Raw genomic sequence first — 21,183 nt, forward strand, 5'->3', positions numbered from 1 at the left:
GTATGGCCCATTCAAAGGCAAATACTTAAATGAGAATAATCATTAATTTATCAATTACAGAAATAATCGAGTTGACTTCATCAGTCACATTCATGGAATTCCGATCGCATTGAACGAATGAATGAATGGGAACGATGGTGATTTTAATTATTTAATTTGTTCAATTCGCAGTCTGCTATCTCGTTGTAGTCCAATGAACAATATTATTCGCGACACAAAGAACTCGTATACTGCATATCAGATTAAACAGTGCTGTTGAAAAATAATTCTTATCACAGCTTCATAAGTGTTTATGTTTAAGATTATGTCAGTCAAATAGTTAATAGTTATACTTTTTAATATTAAAACATAACCGTATTTTTTGTAATATTTTGGAATATGTTGGAAACTTCTCTTTTTATAACCATTTGTAACCGTATTCTGGCAAATAAATTATTTTCTTATTTATTATTATTAGTTCGTGACACCCAAAGTAACCAAAAAATTCGCAACACGTCTTTGTTACAATTGGAATAAGGTTGTGTTGTCAACTTTTTGGCCACTTTGGGTGTCACGAACTATTTGACGCTGACTGTACAAGCACAATATATATTTAGGCTGAGTTGCACCACCCAAATTTGACCCTAACTATGACAATAACCGATTTTTTGTATGGAGTTTGACAGAAATTTGACGTTTGTCTCAGTTAAAGTAAGATGGTGCAACCCAGCCTTAGTGTAAAATATGGTAAGATACGTACCTACCTTGATATAATAAGGTCAAAATTCCAATACAATACAATAAATAGTCTACATAATTTTTGCTACGGCTGGAAATTGGCAAATACAGGGTTGTCTCAGTAAAGTAACATAGATCTGCTGTTAAACAAACATTACAAAGTAAATGACAAATAACTTATGAGTATTTTTAAACTTATAATGAACAGAAATTTAAATTCTAGTAGGTAAGTAGGTTAAATTATTTTTAAAGAGCGTTTCTTCATTGCGCGCATTCTCATAATATTTCATAAAAATTCTTCCTACAACATAATTATGTAATTCTGCTTACATCTTGATAATAATATGCTATAAAGTTTCATATTATACATACTCCAATTTCTGCTTGACCCAAAAGCATAACCTTCTATATTTTCTTTTTCCATACAGTAAAACATTTAACAGATTCAGACAAGTCAGACAGCAAGGCGTCAGTGTCCCATTCTCACTCTTATCACGTCCCCAGATTGGGACACCCCCTATTGAATATAACTGGGCAAGTTTACTCTTGTTTGTGTACTTGTACAGACGACGGCACAAATATAGCATCCTGTGTAGTCACTATAAGTGCGATTTTCCTTTTAAAATGTATGGTGGACTGTACTTGTACCCCCTATTACTGAGTTAGACAAAACTACACGCTCCGTTGTTTTGCTGATATTATACTTATTCTGAAGTTTAGCAACAGTCTAGTATGTTGAGAAACAGTACTTATTATAATAATTATGTATAGAGACCACAGTGTGAAGCTTTATCTGCCGTCCAAACATAGGGGTATTGTTAAAGTTTCGCCCGCATTCTGCGTTGAACTTGTAGTTTAATGTAGAATCGATGCAGTATAGCCAGCTGTGTTTGGAAGTTCCTAAACGATATAAAACCTCTATACAAATATAAAAAAAGTTAAAGCTGTGTTATTTTAATACGAACAAGTTAGATGTTGGCCACGCGACACTGGCCACGAAGAAAACTACATTCTTTTTTCGACTACCAATATCGATTTTCTTTTGTTTTTCTTGAGCTCTTGTCTCTTGAATTTTCACGTCTTGATTGTTTTTTTATTACCTACAATAAAATTGTAAATATAATGATTTATTTCACAGTTTGTTTTATCCGTATATTTTAACAAGTAGGTATAATTAATTCTGCAACTACCACGAAGCACGTAGCACAAGATTTAGGCGCATCGAGGAATTAAAAAGCAGGTAATTTTAACAAATAATATTTCATCTACCATTTTCTACGCACTACATGATTGCATAAAGTTTTACACTCATGTATTCGAATAGAATGTTATTTACATTTTAATTAGAACGCTCGTATTTGATTTATGAATTTTCATTTTGTAAATGAAAATTCAAAACTTTTCACAGGTAACTTTTACACACACGAGTAACTAGTTCAAAACTCCCAATAGAGCTCAAAACATATACAAACTCTATTAATTATCCAAACATTGTAAAAGCTGTAGCAATTTGGGTACAGGTTTAATTAAAAAAGTCAGACGTGCGTGCGAACCCGGCTCTAGGTAGAGTTCCAAACGTACATGGACATAGAAATTGGTAATTTATATTGATTGTACACGCACTAGTGTACAAAGATAGAATGTAACACTAGTCGCTATGTACAGAACATCACGTATTTTTTTTTTGTTAAATTTCACGCAAATAAATATTTATTAGTTAATCTTTAATGAAATGCCATGCCATGGCATGGGTTTGACGGTTGCTTTCATTTTTGTGTCACGCTATGAGTAACTATTATTCTGATAAAAATGCAAAAGACTTTATGAGCTTAACGTTATGTTTAATTATTGTTTTCCAGAACTGAAAAGGTACAACAAATAACAACAAATAGAAAACTAATAACCGCTCCCATGCATTATTAACTTACCAATACTCCAAAGAACTTAATAATTACCCTAATTACCTAACTTGCCACATTTTTCTTTTAGATTTTGTCACGAAGTACAGTACAGTACAGTACAGAACGAAGTTTGGTACAGTCGACATTACACCAAACTTTATTTTTTTTGTTGACAAAATTGCACAAATTCAAACTACTTACGTGTACTTACCTTGACGTGACTTCGTCTATACTTGTTATAGGTACTTTATACTCTCAATATTTTATTTAAAAATATTCGCAGCCTCAACCACGTGGCGTCGTATTTCACTCCCTCAAGTATTTGAATTTCAAAACGAAATACCCTTCCTTGGCTCTACCTTTTTTACATAAGAAACTTCTGGACCAGAAAGAAGAACGGTCATCTGTGACCCAGGCCCGACAGAAACGAGACATATCTCAGTTTTTTTGTCATGTCTTAATTAGTTAAATTATATATTTTTTATATTCGAAATCTATGTATAACACCAAAATATTACCCTTTGTTTTTGTTCAGGCGTTATACAAAAACTAATACAAAATGCCTATTTATCACCAAAATTGGTAAATGTATGTACCTAAATGTCTTTTACAGCTGCTATGGAATGTATCTAGGTGACCTGGAGATACAGCCGGATTATACAGGGTGGAAACGATAAGTGATCTCACTCGATTATTTCTAAACTATACAAGATATCAAAAAACTAGTTAATGATTCTGAAAGTGCTTTACGAGCTCTTTCAAATGGTACCAAATAATAGGTTACAGATTATGGAAGCTGGTAACATAGAATTTTTGAATTTTGTAACTTCTCGTTTCCACCCTGTATAATCCGGCTGTATCTCCAGGTCACCTAGATACATTCCATAGCAGCTGTAATAGACATTTAGGTACATATATTTACCCATTTTGGTGATAAATAGGCATTTTGAATTAGTTTTTGTATAACGCCTGAACAAAAACAAAGGATAATATTTAGGTGTTATACATAGATTTCGAATATAAAAAATATATCATTTAACTAATTAAGACATGACAAAAAAACTGAGGTATGTCTCGTTTCTGTCGGGTCTGGGTTTTTTTTGTATGGGGCGTGACCGTTCTTCTTTAGGTCGAGGATTAGGATTTTTACTATTATTCATGTAAAAAGCGGTAGCGGATCCTGATTGATGGGTTTTCTATTCTCGCTCGGACTGTACTTAACAGTCAGCCAGAATTTATGAACTGCCATAGACGTCTGATGCGGGTAATTGATGGGACTGGTCTAAATATTGGGTACCTACTGCCAATTTAAACTTCATTTATAGTAATATTTTTATTACAAAATTATAACAGCTCGTGTCCCTTCTGATGGTCTTTTAAACCTTTTTTTATTTTAGTAGCTTTTGTAATTAAAATCCCACCATAATTTTCTACACAAGGTGAAGGGGGGTCAGTAAAGACTGATCAACTTGACAACATTCAGTTACTTATTCTTCTTATTACTGGAATTTAAGGTACATTTTCCAAGCACCTGTCCTTCTGACAGTATCGTACCATCGCTAGCCATAACTCTCGAAAACCTTTGGATCCATTGCATAAATTCCCGCGTCCATGGCTTTGATATAATGGCATCACGTCCCGAACCAAGTATCTTCAATATTCCTAGCATTTAGTAGCATTTTTCAATCCCCTGGCCTTCTAACAGTATCCTACCATCACCATAACTCCCGAAAGCATTTGGATCCATTGCATAAATTCCCGCATCCACAAGCTAATGGTTCGCCCTGATGGCGTCGCGTCCCGGACCGAGGCGTCCATATTTCACAGCAAGAACTAAATAAAAAACGTTCATAACACCCGATCCATTATTCAGGGAAGCTGCGCAGGTGTAAATCAAGCGGAGCGAGCGCCGTTATGATAAGTAATCTGGCGTATTTGTGAGCTGAATGTATGTTGGGTAGGAGAACAAGACGTTTTGTGAGCGGGAAATAGGCTGAGGTTGCATTTACTATAGCGTAAAAATGACGTAATACGTTTGCCGTAAACAATTCGTCCTTTTAAACACGACTTGGTTCCAAACAAGCTGTAATCAAACACCCTTAGACTAGGCGCAGACCACCGATTCTTAGTTGGCCGATAATTTCGGCCCGATTTTAATTTGTATGAAGAATCGGCCAAATCAAATCGGTGTAATGTGCGCACTTCCATACATGCCCATACTGATCAACTGCCCGACTAAACTATCGGCCGACGAAAAATCGATGGTCTGCGCCTAGGCTTACTTTGGGCGGGTGGTCACCTTACGCCACTGCACTGATGTGTTCTGTTTGACCAATAAACGACACGTTGCAAACATTCCCTATGACAGTTGGTAGATCTAAATTGCATAACTTACTTTTTATTTTTCAACAAAATCACATAGGCCATAAAAGTCGCAATGACGCCACAACGTTTACTCTCGAATTGGAATTTGTCACTGGACAAAGCGGGGCCCATTGGTCATAGATTACACATATTGGACATTCAGCTTTTTGACGCTAACATTGGAAAGGGTATTTATATTTCCCATCGCCTTTTATCTCAGCTATACATGAGTTAGCATACCAAAGCAACGCGTGTAACGGCTTACAGATTTCGTACCAATCTCGTACAATGGGAAAACTTTCAGGCATTTATACCCTTATGTCTGTTGAAATAAAGCTTCGTGTAGAGCGTTGATTACTGTATGGCTGAATAAACGGGCTGGGAGATGGATCCGCAACTCAAATATATTAGTCCGAATGAATCCGCACAATAACATTCCGTAGAAAGTAAATGTTTTCAGAACTGTTTACGAAAAGCCCCATTATTATTTTTCTGCATTCATTCAATATGTACTTTTTATTGAGCAGATAGAAAGTTAATTCACGATTTGGCTGTAAAGAGCAATTAACATGTTTGATTATAAAATTAAGTAAAACCAAACACCCCGATTAGGTATCAAGCACTAAGGTTAGCTTAAAATTACTTAGTTTTATGTCATTTCAAGCCTCTTAAGAAAACTGCAAAGCTTTTCTAATTATATAATTTCAATATTTTCCCATATTTTGCAAGAAATTGTATTTTTATGGTTTATGTGAGTACGACGCTATATCATTTTTAATTAGTGATAAAAACAGCCTAGTTTTTGTCCAAGAAATAGTATTCTCTTGGCGATTTACCAAAACTAGAGAATAGCAAAAATGTGACAACATGATATAATTTTATGTGCTTTTTCTTTTTTTGTCTGCAGTTTTGTTTATTAGTCTCATTGGAGTATATTCGTGGAAGCAACCAAAATTCTCTTATACTGTCAAAACACAATAAAATAATCTTTTTTTTTACACATTATTATCCGATACAACAAATATCACAATCCCAATTCCTTACCCAAAACGTAAGCATCCACAGATGAACAAATGCTCTCCGTATATACAGACAAAAAGATTGATCGTCCATTAGTAGCTCAGCCGGGACGGGACATTAGTCAGCGCAATAATGAGCAGACTAACTGGGACATACATCCGAAACTAGTCAATAATGCTGAATCGGATTCATTATAACGTAAAAGAAATGCGTAACGATGTTTTCTTCTTCTTTTCAATAAGAATAAGGCTGAGTTCCGCCACTTTATTTTAACCGTAACTATAACGATAACCGGAGGCAACCCAGCTTTACTAACAGTACACTACAAAGGTTAGGCATACGTTGCATTTTGGAAATCAAGCGATACCTACCTACCATCCCTTAACAGTACAAATACTTAGCTAACGGGCACGGTCTTTATATGAAAATCAATGGCCTTTTAAGTACTTTGTTTACCTAAAATAATTCTAAGAGTAGGCACACACCGTTGATTTTTAGTTGGCCGATAGTTGTTCCCGATTTTAAATTGTATGGCACTCCCATACATGCCCATACTGATCAACTGCCTGACTAAACTATCGGCCGACGAAAAATCAACGGTGTGTGCCTACTCTAAATCACGCCACTGCTAGCATAGGTACTTGTTAAAACATACTTATAGACTATCTAGGCAATGTGCTGTCGAATCTTCCGTATTTTTTGTAAGTTTACATGGTAGGTAAATACAATAAAATTAACAATTTCTGTAATAAAAACAGTTACATTAATCCAAAATTCGTACACGCAGTAAAATTTTCTTGACTACACTTACTTTTCACTTGGTTTGAAAATGCAGTTTCCATAGCAATGTAGTCGGAAAGTATGGTGCGAGCCACATAAATCAATGTTAGCAACGCCGGCACTATTTCTAGGCCAGTGGTCTTCAAACTGCGTGACGCCACCCCCTGGGTTGGTGTTGCATTGTATCTTCATAAAGCATGCGTGAATTTGGAACGAGAAACAAAATTATTGCGCGTTGTTCCAAACGAACCACAGAGCATGGAATGTGAAACGAACCAAGCTTTACCAACGTAGGCATGACAAAAAAATGTGTCATTTTTATAGGTCTTTCAGCATTAATCCTAATTTATTGTGTATTAATTTTGATGGCCGTTTGCCATAAATACATAATATTTCTGCCTCTTGACCGAGTTAAGGGTCTCACTAATCCCCCGAATGGTTCAATATGATTTTTGAGAGGGACTACTGAGACCGCAACTTTAGTTCAAATTACCAGCAAGTTTGGAAACCACTGACATAGGGAAACCCCTAACTAATCCGGAACACGCAAACCGATATTTTACAAGCGGTTCCTTCGTTACATTCCCCGTTCTATTATGCGCTCCAAACTACACTTCATTATGTTACATTACTTGTAATAGGTCAAAGAATAACTGCTTAAATATGCGTGGGCGGCTAATGTGGGGCGCGGTGAAATAACTAGCTTTTAAACTAAGTATTACCATAGAAAAAATTGTATGTACTCTGATATTACGTAGGTAGGTCCCTATTTAACATGACTGAAACAAATAAACAAAGAAAAACGATACTTAAGCACTTAGTTCTTAGGAATAAAAATTAAAGAAAATTACCGAATAGTTCTTCGGAAAGCGTTGTTACCGCTAAATGTAGCGGTCGATATAGCGTAGGTAAATGACCACACTTATTTCAAATATTTTTTTTAAATTATCTACCTAATTGGGTTCGTCATTTTGTATCCGTTATACTATTCCAAATCCAACCATATCCAATGTAATTTGCTATTGAACTCGCACATACCTATCACATGAAAATTAAAGCTTAGAGGTTTTAAAAATCAAGCCAACAAAGATAAAAGTAAACGTTCCTAGAAACATTTCAATAATAGTTTTGTATTCTAGGAATTTGCTAGTTTAATGCGCTACATTGTAACCAATAGTGTTCCATTATGCAGATTTTAATTTGTGAAAATCCAACTGCAGTATCAGCGACATTAAATAAATTGGAGAAGGCAGAGGACACCGCTAAACCAACATCTGGATACTGTTTGTTTTGTTCAGAAACGCGAAAATTTCCCGTTCCTTGGAGAGATTTGTTACTGGCTGTACATTGTTACTTTATTAAGTATCTAGCTTGAGAAACTGTATCCAACGTTTTGAACAACATCGTTGTGACTGTGTTAGGATTGATTAACAAATTATAATTTAAATAAATTAACTATGCATTGTTAATATTGATTTTGGCTTTTTAGAACCACAGATTTTACGAATTTGCCAAATGATTTTTAACTTTATTTACAATCACTTACAATCTCGTAGCCCCCCTCCAGTTGAGCTAAGTGTCCCTCCAGCCTCCAGCCCTTCATTAATGCTTGCGTAAGGATTCACCTAAATAGTCCAGCGGCATCAGTTGACGGGAGTCGAACTACTTATCTTGATACCATCGAGCTATTATCGCCTTGTTTACTATAAGAAATTATACTTACATCAAAATACCTTTTGTTTCAGGATCAGAAGCAGAACCAGTATGGAAGCTCCAAGACCCTGGCTTCGACCAGGGTTACGGGTCGGAACGGTCTCCAGAAGATGACTACGTGCCACCGATAGCTCCAGCGATCTCATTGGAAGCCTACGAGGCCGAACTTCGGACTGTCTACCCTTTTATAAATGATGGTAAGTCTTAAGATAAGTAAGGACGACTCACAATATACATAGAAATCACCAATACGTCTATGAAATGAACACGTCTTCAAACACCTGGAAAGGTCGTGATATGAGCACTGCATGAGTTGCCATACCCCATTTAAACAGTCTTTGTCAAAAAAGATCTCCAAAAGTAATTTATTTTTACAGATATTTCAACAATAGTTCTAAGTGCCCTTCAGCTTTTTTGATTGAGCCAAATAATAATTTCACTCTCAATGCTGCTGACAGTTGCACATCTTCTAATGAGTCAAGACTCAGTGAGTGAGTCAAGACTCAGTGAGTGATTCAAGAATCAGTCAGTGGTAGGGATAAGACGTATAGAGACGCTTCTTAAAAGCCTGATTTCAAAAAGTTATTAGCTTAAATAACGCTACATCAGAATGGCGATAGTGAAAAATTCAATCACTAAACAAATATGTGTCAAAATCTCCTAACGGATCGCTTCACTTTAACCCTCAACTCCTCTAATCCAATAAGGATAATAAATCGAATATATCCCGTTGATCAATACGAAAGGCTGACAGCAGTTATCAATTATTCTCCCGATCGATACTAACAAGATCATAATACACAACAACACCTACTAATTTACTTCACTCTCAAGGGTATTAGATAATATATTTAGCTTTTAGCCCCCGTACCAAGAAATAGATGGTACCAAAGCCTTGTCGTTAACTTCTTTATAAACAACAAATAATATTGGAATGGAGATAGTATTGGTACTAGGTCAGTTTGATCAATAAAGAACTAGTCGCCTAGAAAAGTTTGTTTTACCACGCAAACAGCAAGATCGATACTGATGCAAGATAACAATGTTTTACCTATAACGTCGTCCGTGGACCGTACCATCCTAAACTGCATCTTACTTAACATCAGGTGCAATTGTGGTCAAATACCTACCTGCCTTGTTATCCATAAAAAAAAACTTTTCGAAACTACATAAGTACAGTCTTCTTAGACATTATTAACGTATTTGCGTGTAATAGTGAATTTATTCGCTTTAGTCCTTCAGCGGATTCGTTAATTACTATAATTAAAGTCATAAAAATTCACATAGAAATGGCTTAGTCTTGCAATTAACGGTGCATTAAAATTAAAAGTGGCATACATAAAATGCACTGCACATTCGCCTTACTTCGCAGTTCTCATTACTCTAAGTACTGGAATTCATACGTGTACTTGGTATGGAATTAATATAAGTTGGTACGGCCGTCCCATGGTGGGTCGTGTGTTTACCTGTGGTGTGCAGTAGTGAGACCATACATTAAATTGTATTACGGACAATATTATTCTCACTCGTTTCAGATGAAGTACATTTTTGTATTGATGATGAGGTGATTATTTAAGTTCTGTTTAGCTTTGTATTCCTACTATATTTTAGATGGAAGTTTAAACTTCACTTTTCCTGTCACTGAAAACATGTTTCTATTGGCTTCCTTTTACAGGATATAAGTAAAGTCATTGATTCTACAGCCTTTTGAATTAATCAATTTTTGTATGACCGTTGTCACGTTTTAATCCAGTCGAATGTCAAGTTGTAACACTACTAGATATTCCGAAGCATAGTTAAATTTTTTAACTGCACATTATTTCAAAGTTCATTTAGATATTTTCACGTTCCATATTTTTGTTGAACTCCTTATAATGCCGAATGCTTTGTGATGCCTGGTCACCAGACACACAACACACTGTCGCTATGTTTGAACTACTTTATACTCGCAAGAAGCTTACACCAGCTCTATAATGTAGCTGCTTTATAGTAACGCACCTGGGACCTGGTTTACAGCTGTAGCGAGCATACCTGAACAAATATGATAATATTACTTTACTTGCAATTTGCAAGCTTATGGGTCAGACTTTAAGAATAAAATTGGCTTTGTTTATTCAATAACAACTGTATAATTTATGATAAACAGGCTTCATTTTTGAAACCATTTCAAATCGGTTTTCAAAACGAATATTTACTTACTTACCACCATCTCTTTTTCTTATAACGGTACTAGCTCTATGTTCTCAGAAAAAGACCCTTACTTCCATAGGATTTAGGTATTATGTCTGTCGCACATTGATGTATGTCTCCATAAAATATAATCTGTAGCCTAAAAGCGGCCGCCCATAAAATATTCAATGGACGTAAATGCTTCACTTAGTGTACAATAGAAAAGTTTAGTGTCAATATTTTCGTTGAGGCCATAAATCTTTATTTTCCAATCTAAGTTTATTTAGCCCGCTTCACACTTTCACGTTGGAAACAATTTGGTATACGAAAATTTTTAAAGGATCTAGAGAGAATTTTGAATTGAAGTTTTTATGATTCTTTTAAAGCAGATTTAAACTTACTGAGATGAAATTTCACAAGTTTCTTATATGATTACCTCCTTAGAATTTCGAGGTAAATAGGTAAAGTTGACAACATATCAGACTTATCAATTTTATTCCAAAATAGCACATATTCCAACCACAGAAGATGCTTCAGTCTGTACAACCAAACCTATAAATACCATGTAAAGACCAAATTTACGTCACGAAAATTCGGATGAGCTCAAAGCCCGATTCTCATTGAGACATCCCAATCAAAAGAAGCTACCAAAAGGGACTGATTCAATGAAATGCCACCCATATCGGCCTGATTTGAAATCCGGTCCTATATCAGCCACTTGAGCCCGATGTCCGAATAAGTAATTGACGCCCTGCAGAGCGGGCCGGGTCACAACACCCTTATCAAAACTTTTGTCTGTTAGAAACTTTGGTTGCTGGGAGATACGTCAGAAGGCGCATATATCACGGCTCTACCTACATAAGTTAAGGGCACTTTTGTGGCAGCTCTGTTTTATGCCTAAATTGAAGTCACAAACAGAAATGGTAATGTCCAACTTATGGTAGTCTTTTGTTCTTTCCTATTTATAGCCCTTAGGCCTCCGCTAAAATTTGCGCGGTCATATAAAAAATTCGATACTGAATCGACACCCCCGCGCTGATTTAGCGAAGACACTTTTAGTCACTAAGTATGTAGACAATTCTTTTTAAGGGAAGGTACTTAGGGGGAAAGTAGGTAAAGCTTTGTAAGTAAGTAAATTTGTTCGCCCTGGTCATTACCCACATTGCCTTCATAGAAAATTGTGTATAATTGCCTCTTACACACAGAAAATGAACATCATTTTAGAATCACCAGATCCTTTGTTCCTGTTAACACGTAATAAGCAGGCACACTAATGATAACCCTTTGTACAGTGACAGCATAATCTATACTAAACAATTTTGTTGCAAATTCGTACTTATCACCACCACAAAAGGTTTTAAATTTCCCTTGTTGTGCCAAAATAATGAAAAGCTTCACAACAAACGACAACGCCAATGAGCAGATTATGAAAATGGCGTCCGAAATAACAGATGGTTGTATTGAACATGAACACGTTGATTAATGCATACCCTGAGTGTCAATAATAAATCATGTAGCAACACACGACACTGTCTCATTAGAGGTAACCACATTTGACAAATTAATTCTGTTGGAGACTTTGTCACCGACATTGTTTAGGCAGCGTCTAACTCGTGTTTACATCTGAGCAGTTTGTCTACGTAATGGTATAGTGACTCAGTGGAACACAATTGATGAAGAAGAACATTCTATTGAGAAACCTCTGTTAATGGTGTTTTTACTAAATATTTGAACCCTCTGTTTTATGTGTTTTGGCTTTTTTTTTACCCAGGCTTGCCTTAATTGCATTATGAAACAACACTCAAGTATGAATCTACAAACAAGAATAGACTCAATTGGAGTGATTATTTTAGCCAAGAAGTCCGAATAAGTTTTTAAGAACGCCTAAGAACGTAATATTATAATACAGATCATTGAGTAAAATATTGCAGGTATCTAAACTGCCCACCGCTTTAATCCTATTGGAAAGAATTACAATGCTATTAATTACATTAATCTTCTCACAAAGGCTATAATGAGGTTCGCATCATTTACATTTCGCTATTTATATCAACTGACCCTCGGAATCGTTGCTCTAAATCTAAACGCACCATTAGGCTCAGAGGCCCACAGTAAACCAAAGCCCGAGCAGTATCGGTCCTTCAAATAAAAAATATTGCCCATTTCGGCGCTTCGGTAATTCAATTTCCTCAGGGAATATCTGTAATATCTGTACGTAATCGAATAACGCCAGAGTTCCTCTTATATTAACGCGTATTGATTCAAAACGTGGGGCGAATCCATTAACAAGAGCTTTTTAATTCTGCGAGCTGAGTCGCACTTCCAGTATCGGCTGACCCGATTCTGCAAAACAGTTTTTACTCGATTATTTTAGATGGAAATCGGATCATTTGGGGGATTGGTGCTTGCATATTCAGATTTCAATTTCTCGATTGCACTTTTATGAGTTTGATATCATCACTGTGTTCAGTACCAAGCATCTCATTTATTATCCTATTTGCTAAAGTGCAAAATGAAATTAACTTCTTTACTTACCAATATTTCTTCATCATCTGAAATACAACATAAATGTGACAATGCCTTGTATTTGCATTGCATAAAATATGCAGTAAATTGACAAAACAGGAACACAATAATTTTGAATAAGTATTTGATTTTCTCGAATTAACAAGCATTTCGATTCTTTCATATTCCGATTTCCGTACTCGATTTATTTGAGCCGGGCACATCACTGTTTTAATCAAGCCAGCTTCGGAAATGACCGGCTGTCTCGTAATCATGCGCTGTTTAATCGGCGACGGCGAAATTTGCCTAAATTGAAATTCGCTCGTCACACGTGTTATTTTACGGCTCACAGCATGTTCATTAGTGTTTAACTTCACAAGCTCGCCGTTTAATATAATTCTTGATTGGAATATGAAATTGATGTTCTAGAAATATCTACGTGCGCCTTTGGAATATATCAGTTCGGATTCTGACGTTTAATTTATTATGTTTTAGGGATCATAGCTTTGAATATTTTGGATTTGGAGCTGTTTTACATACCAATATTTAGCAATCTCGAATCTTTGGAGTCGGATGCCAAGTAGGGCAAATATAGTGTAAAAACATTCTCCATTTATTCCCAGTTTGATTAGAATATTAATCTAATATCCTACAATTACTGTAAGTAGGCTTTATTCAACCCAGTTGTCAGAAAAGGGTATTTTCATGCTCCGGCATCTTATGAAGACTGACACCATGGTTGTTACGTCAGTTGCTACCCACTCCATGGAGAAAATTGAAAAGGGTGCATACATTTAGAAGCTTTTGCGTCCTCACTAAATATATTCTCAGCCAAGATTAAGAAACACGTAACAACAAAAAGATTGTTCACGTTTCCACGCGCTGACACAGAAACGGCGCGGTACAACCAAGGGAACACTAGCCCTTGCATACAAATTGGACGTGTAAATGTGATAACACCCTACGAGGAAACTACGCGGCGTGGAGGGAAAATGGTCTCGATATATCTATCTGTCACTTTCCCTCATCCCAGCTTTCGAGAAGAAGTAAGCGAGACAAATAGAGCTGAATCAAAATCGCTTTGCGAGAAAATCTTTGCTATGACTGCGGGAACAGTTCAAACAAATGACTGTCATTTCAGATGGCATTCGCGATAAGATTTTCTCAAATTTTCTATTGCAACTTCAATTCTAAAACGTTAAGGGATTGAGTATATTCGGGCAATATCGTTTCGTCAAACATAGTAGAATTTACATAGATGAACTTTTTGGGGATGAACATCACAAAACATTAGTTAAACGTTACTAGGAGTAGTAACAGAAAAGGTGGCATGACATAATATTTCACAAGTAAGTTCCCACTTACTGGAAATAAGTTAAATAGTTATTAGCAGCTGTAACTCTATACAAATGCAGTCGCATTATTGAACCTTGGAGGGTAATGTTACTAGAGTATCACTGACTTGATTACGCACTCGCAGTATCACAGGCTTGAAATTGACTTCAAATATTGAATACAAAATATAATTAGAGTAAGGTTTTTTTTTTATCTACAACGAAAAAGCTCTTGGCCTGCATTGTATGTATCTCACTTCTTCACTTCTCACAAATTCTTAACCACAGAGGAAAAGAAATAAAAAGTTTTACCGTTTCCAATATTGTTCAAAATTAAAATAACAGCGATGCTTTTCACCAAGTTTTGTAATTATTATGCTGCCACAAAGATACTATAAGTTCCGCTTCAATGTTTCCAAAGTTTTTCTTACTAACTTCAAACACCACCTGCAACAACGGTACGGTAATTTTAACCGGATCCTCTTCGTGGATTTTATTCCAGTTTCCAAGTTATAAAGAAACTTTTGTATAGGTGCATTTTGTCGGCAGAAGGATTTTAAAAAATCGAAGTTAAAATTTCGTACCAGCTAGATGCTTTTATTACTTATTAGGTAAGGACGATTCTCACGAAATACGCTATCTGATATATCGTAATTTAAAGTACAAACCTTGTATTTTTTACTACAACAATTGATATAAGTAATAATAAAATTGTTTCGTTTCAACTATAAACAAAATGTAATTGCTTAATAATATTTTCATTTTAGCAACCACTGCACCGATCAATTCAATTAACTTAATCCATTCATTAATATTTGAAGCTGCGAATGAACCAGAAAGTAATTCCTAAATGAATGCGGTTACTGCGGTCAAAATCCATTTTAATAACGCCAGCGTTAAAAACGGTTATTTTAGTGAAATTGCGGAAAATTAACCAAACTCGGCGTCTTTTGCTTTACATTTTTCGCTCCAACTAGCACAGCAGTAAACATGAATATTTAAACGCAAAGCAAGCGTAATGCTTTCCAGTTTTCTATTATCCCCAAGCTTTTAAATTCCCTTTTACCTGCCTGTTTACTTGGCCCATAAAACGGGGCTGTGATGACTCGCGCTAATGTCAATTTATACGCGTCCCCTTTCTCTGGATAAATAAAAGAATTGTGCGAAAATATCTCGGGCCTTTATAACGACTGTATACCAGTTCCATTACGTAGAAACTGGGTTGATTAAGTTCAGATTCAGAGAAGATACTGTGCAAATATTAGTCGTTGTAAAAGAAGTTAATCTAGCTTAATCAATGTTCAAATGATAGCCAAGGTAATAAAGTTGGAAAAGTAGCGCTAGTTGAAACCTCTCCAAGGACTTTCCTGAAATAACCAAGCGGTTTTTAACACGCAATCAAATAAAAATTCAACCTTTTTCTTTTCATTCTGTAAATGACGCCCTGTACTTACAATTCTTATAATTAACATTTGTGTTCATCTAAACAATATAAAAAAAACATTTCTGCAACAAACCAATACCTAGGTGTATTTATAGGTAACGTGCTTTCAGTTGAGACTTTCATACTGGAACATTATGCGTTACTTAACATACTTCATCACAATTGGACACAAATCTAAACCTTAACTACATTTACATAAAGCCGCTCATATGTGACGTATTGACACAATTTTGATTCACCGAAGAAACACATTTTTAACTTCAGGATTCTGCAGAATAGGTTCATTAAAGCCCTTTGATCCGATATAAGGTCTCGATCACTCATTCGATGCGCTTTCACATGGGATGTTGGAAGGATGGGTCGGTATTTAAGACCTCACTATTACCACAGAATAAGTAATAGTACAGGTACAGAAGGATTACTCCGCAAGACGATTTAAATAAATGCGAGTCTTGCTACGACGCGATACAGTGGAATTCAGCTCGCACAGCACTACGTACCTACAATTTTATTCACCTACAAGTTTTGTCTCTTTCTATCGCGTGCCTCTGAACTCTTCTTACGCTGTTAGGGTTGCTGTCTAGTGAAAAAATAATTAATCTACTTATTTGTAATGAGGTACGTATATGTAGGTAAGTAGGTATGCATTCATTATGGAAAACCTTGGGAGAGGCCTTTGTCCAGCAGTGGACGTCATTTGGCTGAAACTAACGAACGCATTCTGAGCAGTAGTCATAGTAGGTTAGGTTCCTAAACTATACTAAGAATTATTGATTACCTACATGGCCAACATACCTTTCAGCATCTTTGGGAAGCGAAAAAAAAGATAAATCCGGTAGATTTCTTTTCGAATTTAAACACCCGAACGCCGCACAATATTTCTTTCTCTTTATGTCCATTTTTAAATAATACTTCGATCATAGAATTATAATCATACTACAACGCACGCCAGCGTCCTGACGGGCGCGCGCGTGACACTCGACTGATATAATACCCGCCGGCGGGGCACTTCGCTGTAGGTAATTATCGGATGTACCGCGCGGAGTGAGCCAGGCCTGCTATTACTTAGTATTAATGCTTTGTATGACAGAAAGTAGTAGGTAGGTACTTTGATTGACTTTAAGTGCAGATTTTTTTTTTCACGACGATGAAGCTCTTGACCTGCACTCACCTGATGAAAAGTGGAAGCGATAAAAATTAAATAAATCGTTTTCCTGGTTTTACAAAGGTCTACTAATGACGGTTACATTTGCAATCTACACGTAATATTGCTCTTGAATTCTAAATTTCATCAGTTAGGAATTATAAAAATTCCAATTGGCATTCTAAATTCCTATAAGATTCATCATCATCATCATCATCTGGGTGAATTTCAACAAGTGCATATTTTTGCCTAATTTTGGTGGAAATTGTTATTTGTGTATTTTTATTCTTTAATTATAGCAGGCCTCCGTCACTCGCCTATGCCGGCCGAGATAATTACCTACAGCGCGCGACAACTTCAAATTGCAAATCAGTCATGGCCGCCACGCGCCTGTGTACACACGCGTACCTATACTCGCTCAGTCGATCATCGTCGCAATCAAGGTTTATTGTTCCAACAGCACTGTTATTCGTCTTTATAATGGAAAATCGTATATTTAGAAATAATAATTAACTGTAGTAATTTAAATAATTAAAAATAACAGCATTTTTTTAAATAAATTTGAAATACTTATGGCAAAAAGCTATAGCAAAAACATTATTTTAGCTAATAAAACATTAACTTTACTTCACCGTGTCTATTTTCCGACACTACACCTTTTAAAACTGTTTGTCCAATTTCGAATTATCGCAACACTGAAGTTTATTAATAGGTACTTTGGAGATGGTACGAAATACAAACACCACTAGATTAACGTTTACTAATCGTAAATACAATAATTGCTTCTTAAAATTAAGTTTTGATTTATTTTACTTTGCTTAAACAACCTTGACGCTTGAGCTGCGAGCTAGATCAATTCTGATCACAAAAAAATTGCGCTCTTGTGAGCGTAGTAGTAAGGTGCGATTTCGAATGCACCAGGTTCGTTGGAAATTTTGCATTATTATTATTACCGTTAAAATGTCCGCATCTGATCCAGATCAAGGGAGTGCAATTTCTGTTGCTACTATTATGTATTCTGTGATTATAGATCAAATTTATTGGAAACTTATACTGTTTCTAAAATGATTAAGACATTAAATTTTGTCCAGCAGTTTTTTAGATTTTCCTTACACCAAAATTAAGAGAACACCATTTATATTAAAGCACCAAAATTAGAAATGCTGTCAGTCGGTCATGTCGGTGCCAGCCTGCTTAGTGCCAAGCCCAAGAAATGTTTTAAATTTACCAGCACCGACTCCAAAAATATTAATCATGGTATATTGTCCTAATAAATAAATAACGACGTACTTATTTTCTACTTTTAAGTGATTTTTGGCGTCGGTTTTAATTTTTTTGTTAAAATTTTTTTTTTCATGCTTTTTAGTTGATTAGTCCTTGTTATTGTCACTGAAGAGGGACAGTACCTATGTTTAATGTGATTAAGACTATAATTTTCCATTTTGTAATGGAAAATTATAGTCTTAATCACAATCCAAGTGTAAATAATCTTCCTAGCAAAATACAGGCTCCCTTCTTTAAATTTTAATATTGGCAACTAAAAAGTATCAATGTATGATTTGTATGTTATTGAGTATCATCTAACTCCTAACTTATGTAGTTTGACCTTTCATCATCAGCTCATCTTAAATACCTGTAATAATACAACTGTATGTACATACCTACCTAAAATATTTAAAGAATTATCCTCCAACTCCTAAGCGTTAAGGAGTTTTACCTTCCATCATCACCTCATCAACATTAGATGATGACTATTTGAATAACTTTAGAAAACGTATCCTACAAAATTTGAGGTTTACTCTCGATTTCCCTAGGATCCCATCATCAGATCCTGACTTGGTGACAATGGGACCACCACATAAGTGTACCCTATAGAACAAAAAAAGAATTTTGAAAATCGGTTCACAATTTACGGAGTTAAGTTGGTTAAAAATGCTTTGGTGCACCACCAAAAACACCAAAATTGACTCACCAAAATTAGATTCTCGTTGAAAAAGCTAAATTATATGAAATCTGTTTTAAATATAACAACAACATTTTAACACATGGTATGAAAACAGTTCCTTTACATTATACAAGGAATTTAACTAAAAAGAATAGCTTAGAAATCTTATACAAAAAGACACCAAAATTGCAGAATTGTTGTCCGTTTAAAAAATAACAACACATTTACGTTTTTGGCGGGAAGACGCAGAGGTCTTGCACCCGTCTGCCGTCACTGCTCGCGGGGGCGGCACTAAACCTAACGAATGATGGGAGTGTTTAAATCCTGTTTGATCTTTAAAGAAACTGACGAGCTATTTCATTATTGACACCAAAATCATAAATTTTTCGCGGACAAAACTTAAGGACGTGACTTAATCACAGTTATTTGGGAAACTTGCTTAATTTGGTAATCTTAGATAATAGATAGATTGTATAATTCAAAAATATACTTTTTCCCTATGTTCTGTTTCGATCTTCAGCTAAAAAAATACATATTGTAAGAAATTAAGGATGTGGACACTGCACCAAAATTAGAAACGCTTAGTTCAATTATTTTTTGTCGAATTTGTAAAAGAAAATACTCATTAATAATGTTGTCCTCAAAATGGAACCTCTGTATCATATTTTCGTGTAAAAAAAATCAAAGTTCTATGTCATAAAAAACATATGATTTGCAGCTACGCCGCTCAAAAAATGTGTTTGGGAAATTGACCCATCTAAGCCATAGGACGTCCACTGCTAAACATAGACCTCTCCCAATTCTTTCCATGTTGCCTGGTTGGTAGTGGTCCTATAAGATTAGGTAGGTACCTACTAAAGATTAAAAATACTTAAAGAGTACGCCAGAACAACGTAGCTAAAGTAATAAACGTTATGTGTTTATAAGTGCTATCTGACGTTGTCTTCCTCCTATTGGCTCAACTTCGGGCTTATTACAAATCTTGGAGCGCTGTCATACAATTACTTTGTTCCGCGATCAATAGAAACTTGAAAAGAACTTATTGTCGGGAAAACAAAAGTAATTTTCTTGACGCCAATCGCAAACGGCTGTCACAGTAATTAATGTTTGTAAACTGTGTTTCCCTTCAGATTTATAAATATTTTGAAACTTATCTGGCTGAAAGTAAAGAGTTTCGAGGAAAGTGACAAAATATAATAAGCGTAATTAATATTAATAGGCAAAATTATAAGGTCATTGCCAAAACTTATTCCCCCTTATTAATAAGAAGTTACACCCTAGTTGCACACTGTTTTAAAGTGTCATTTCTTCCATACTACCTAAACGTCGCTTAAAAAACAGTGTTCAACTATGGTATAACTTTTTTTATTATTATAGGGGATTATTTCTGTACTACATTCGTTACCTACTCTTATGCAGTAGCTCCGCCAACTGGCCAAAATGTAAACGCCAAAACAGCTGCTCGCACGTATTTTCATGGTATTTTACAGTACTTAACACATTGAATAAAATCTTAATTTAAAAGGTAACTAATTAAGTAATTCTAATAAACGTATTTTAAATAAATTATAAAGTTGCAAAGTAAAGAGGTTTGCCTTCTCAAGCAAAATGTTGGAAAAATAGCAAGCTAGTTCAATGAAACAATAGAAATGCACACATTTTCCATTGAAACAATCACAGCTCGAAGCTGTTTGCTCGCGCCTATAAAACGACTGTGTACCAAGTCTATGGAAAACCAGAAACAATACAGCGGCGGGTCATTGTTGCGCAGAGACCACGGGAATCAAAGAAAATATTGCTTTAGTCGCAGTTTTTATTGTGTTTTGTATGTAATTTTTTATTTGTATGTACTTGTAATTTAATTCGCACTTGCTCAACACTCACTCAACACAATTAAAGTCGAACATGTTATAATAATTAAGTCTCTGTCATTTCATTGACGAATAAAGAAACAATATGGATATACCTTATTTGTTTTATTCAAACGAGATGCCACGACCAACCAACGTTACATATCACAAGAAGTCAAATCATTTAACTTTATGCTATGGATATTCCATAGTCAATCTCTCTATTATCAGTAGTAAAAAATTGCATGCTCCTAACTCTTTTTGTTCTAAAAAAATAAATGGCTTTACCGGAACGAA

General features: G+C 35.4%; 1 protein-coding gene across 1 annotated transcript in view; it reads left to right on the forward strand.

Annotated features, from left to right (window-relative positions):
* LOC135072826 (uncharacterized) overlaps positions 1–21,183 on the forward strand; it is a 112,464-nt gene that overhangs the window by 56,985 nt on the left and 34,296 nt on the right. Inside the window, exon 3 of the mRNA XM_063966865.1 lies at positions 8,528–8,692. Within this exon, the coding sequence (XP_063822935.1) occupies positions 8,528–8,692 (165 nt within the window). The remainder of the gene's footprint in view (positions 1–8,527; positions 8,693–21,183) is intronic.

This window comes from Ostrinia nubilalis, chromosome 6 (genome assembly GCF_963855985.1).
Source record: "Ostrinia nubilalis chromosome 6, ilOstNubi1.1, whole genome shotgun sequence".
NCBI lineage: Eukaryota > Metazoa > Arthropoda > Insecta > Lepidoptera > Crambidae > Ostrinia > Ostrinia nubilalis.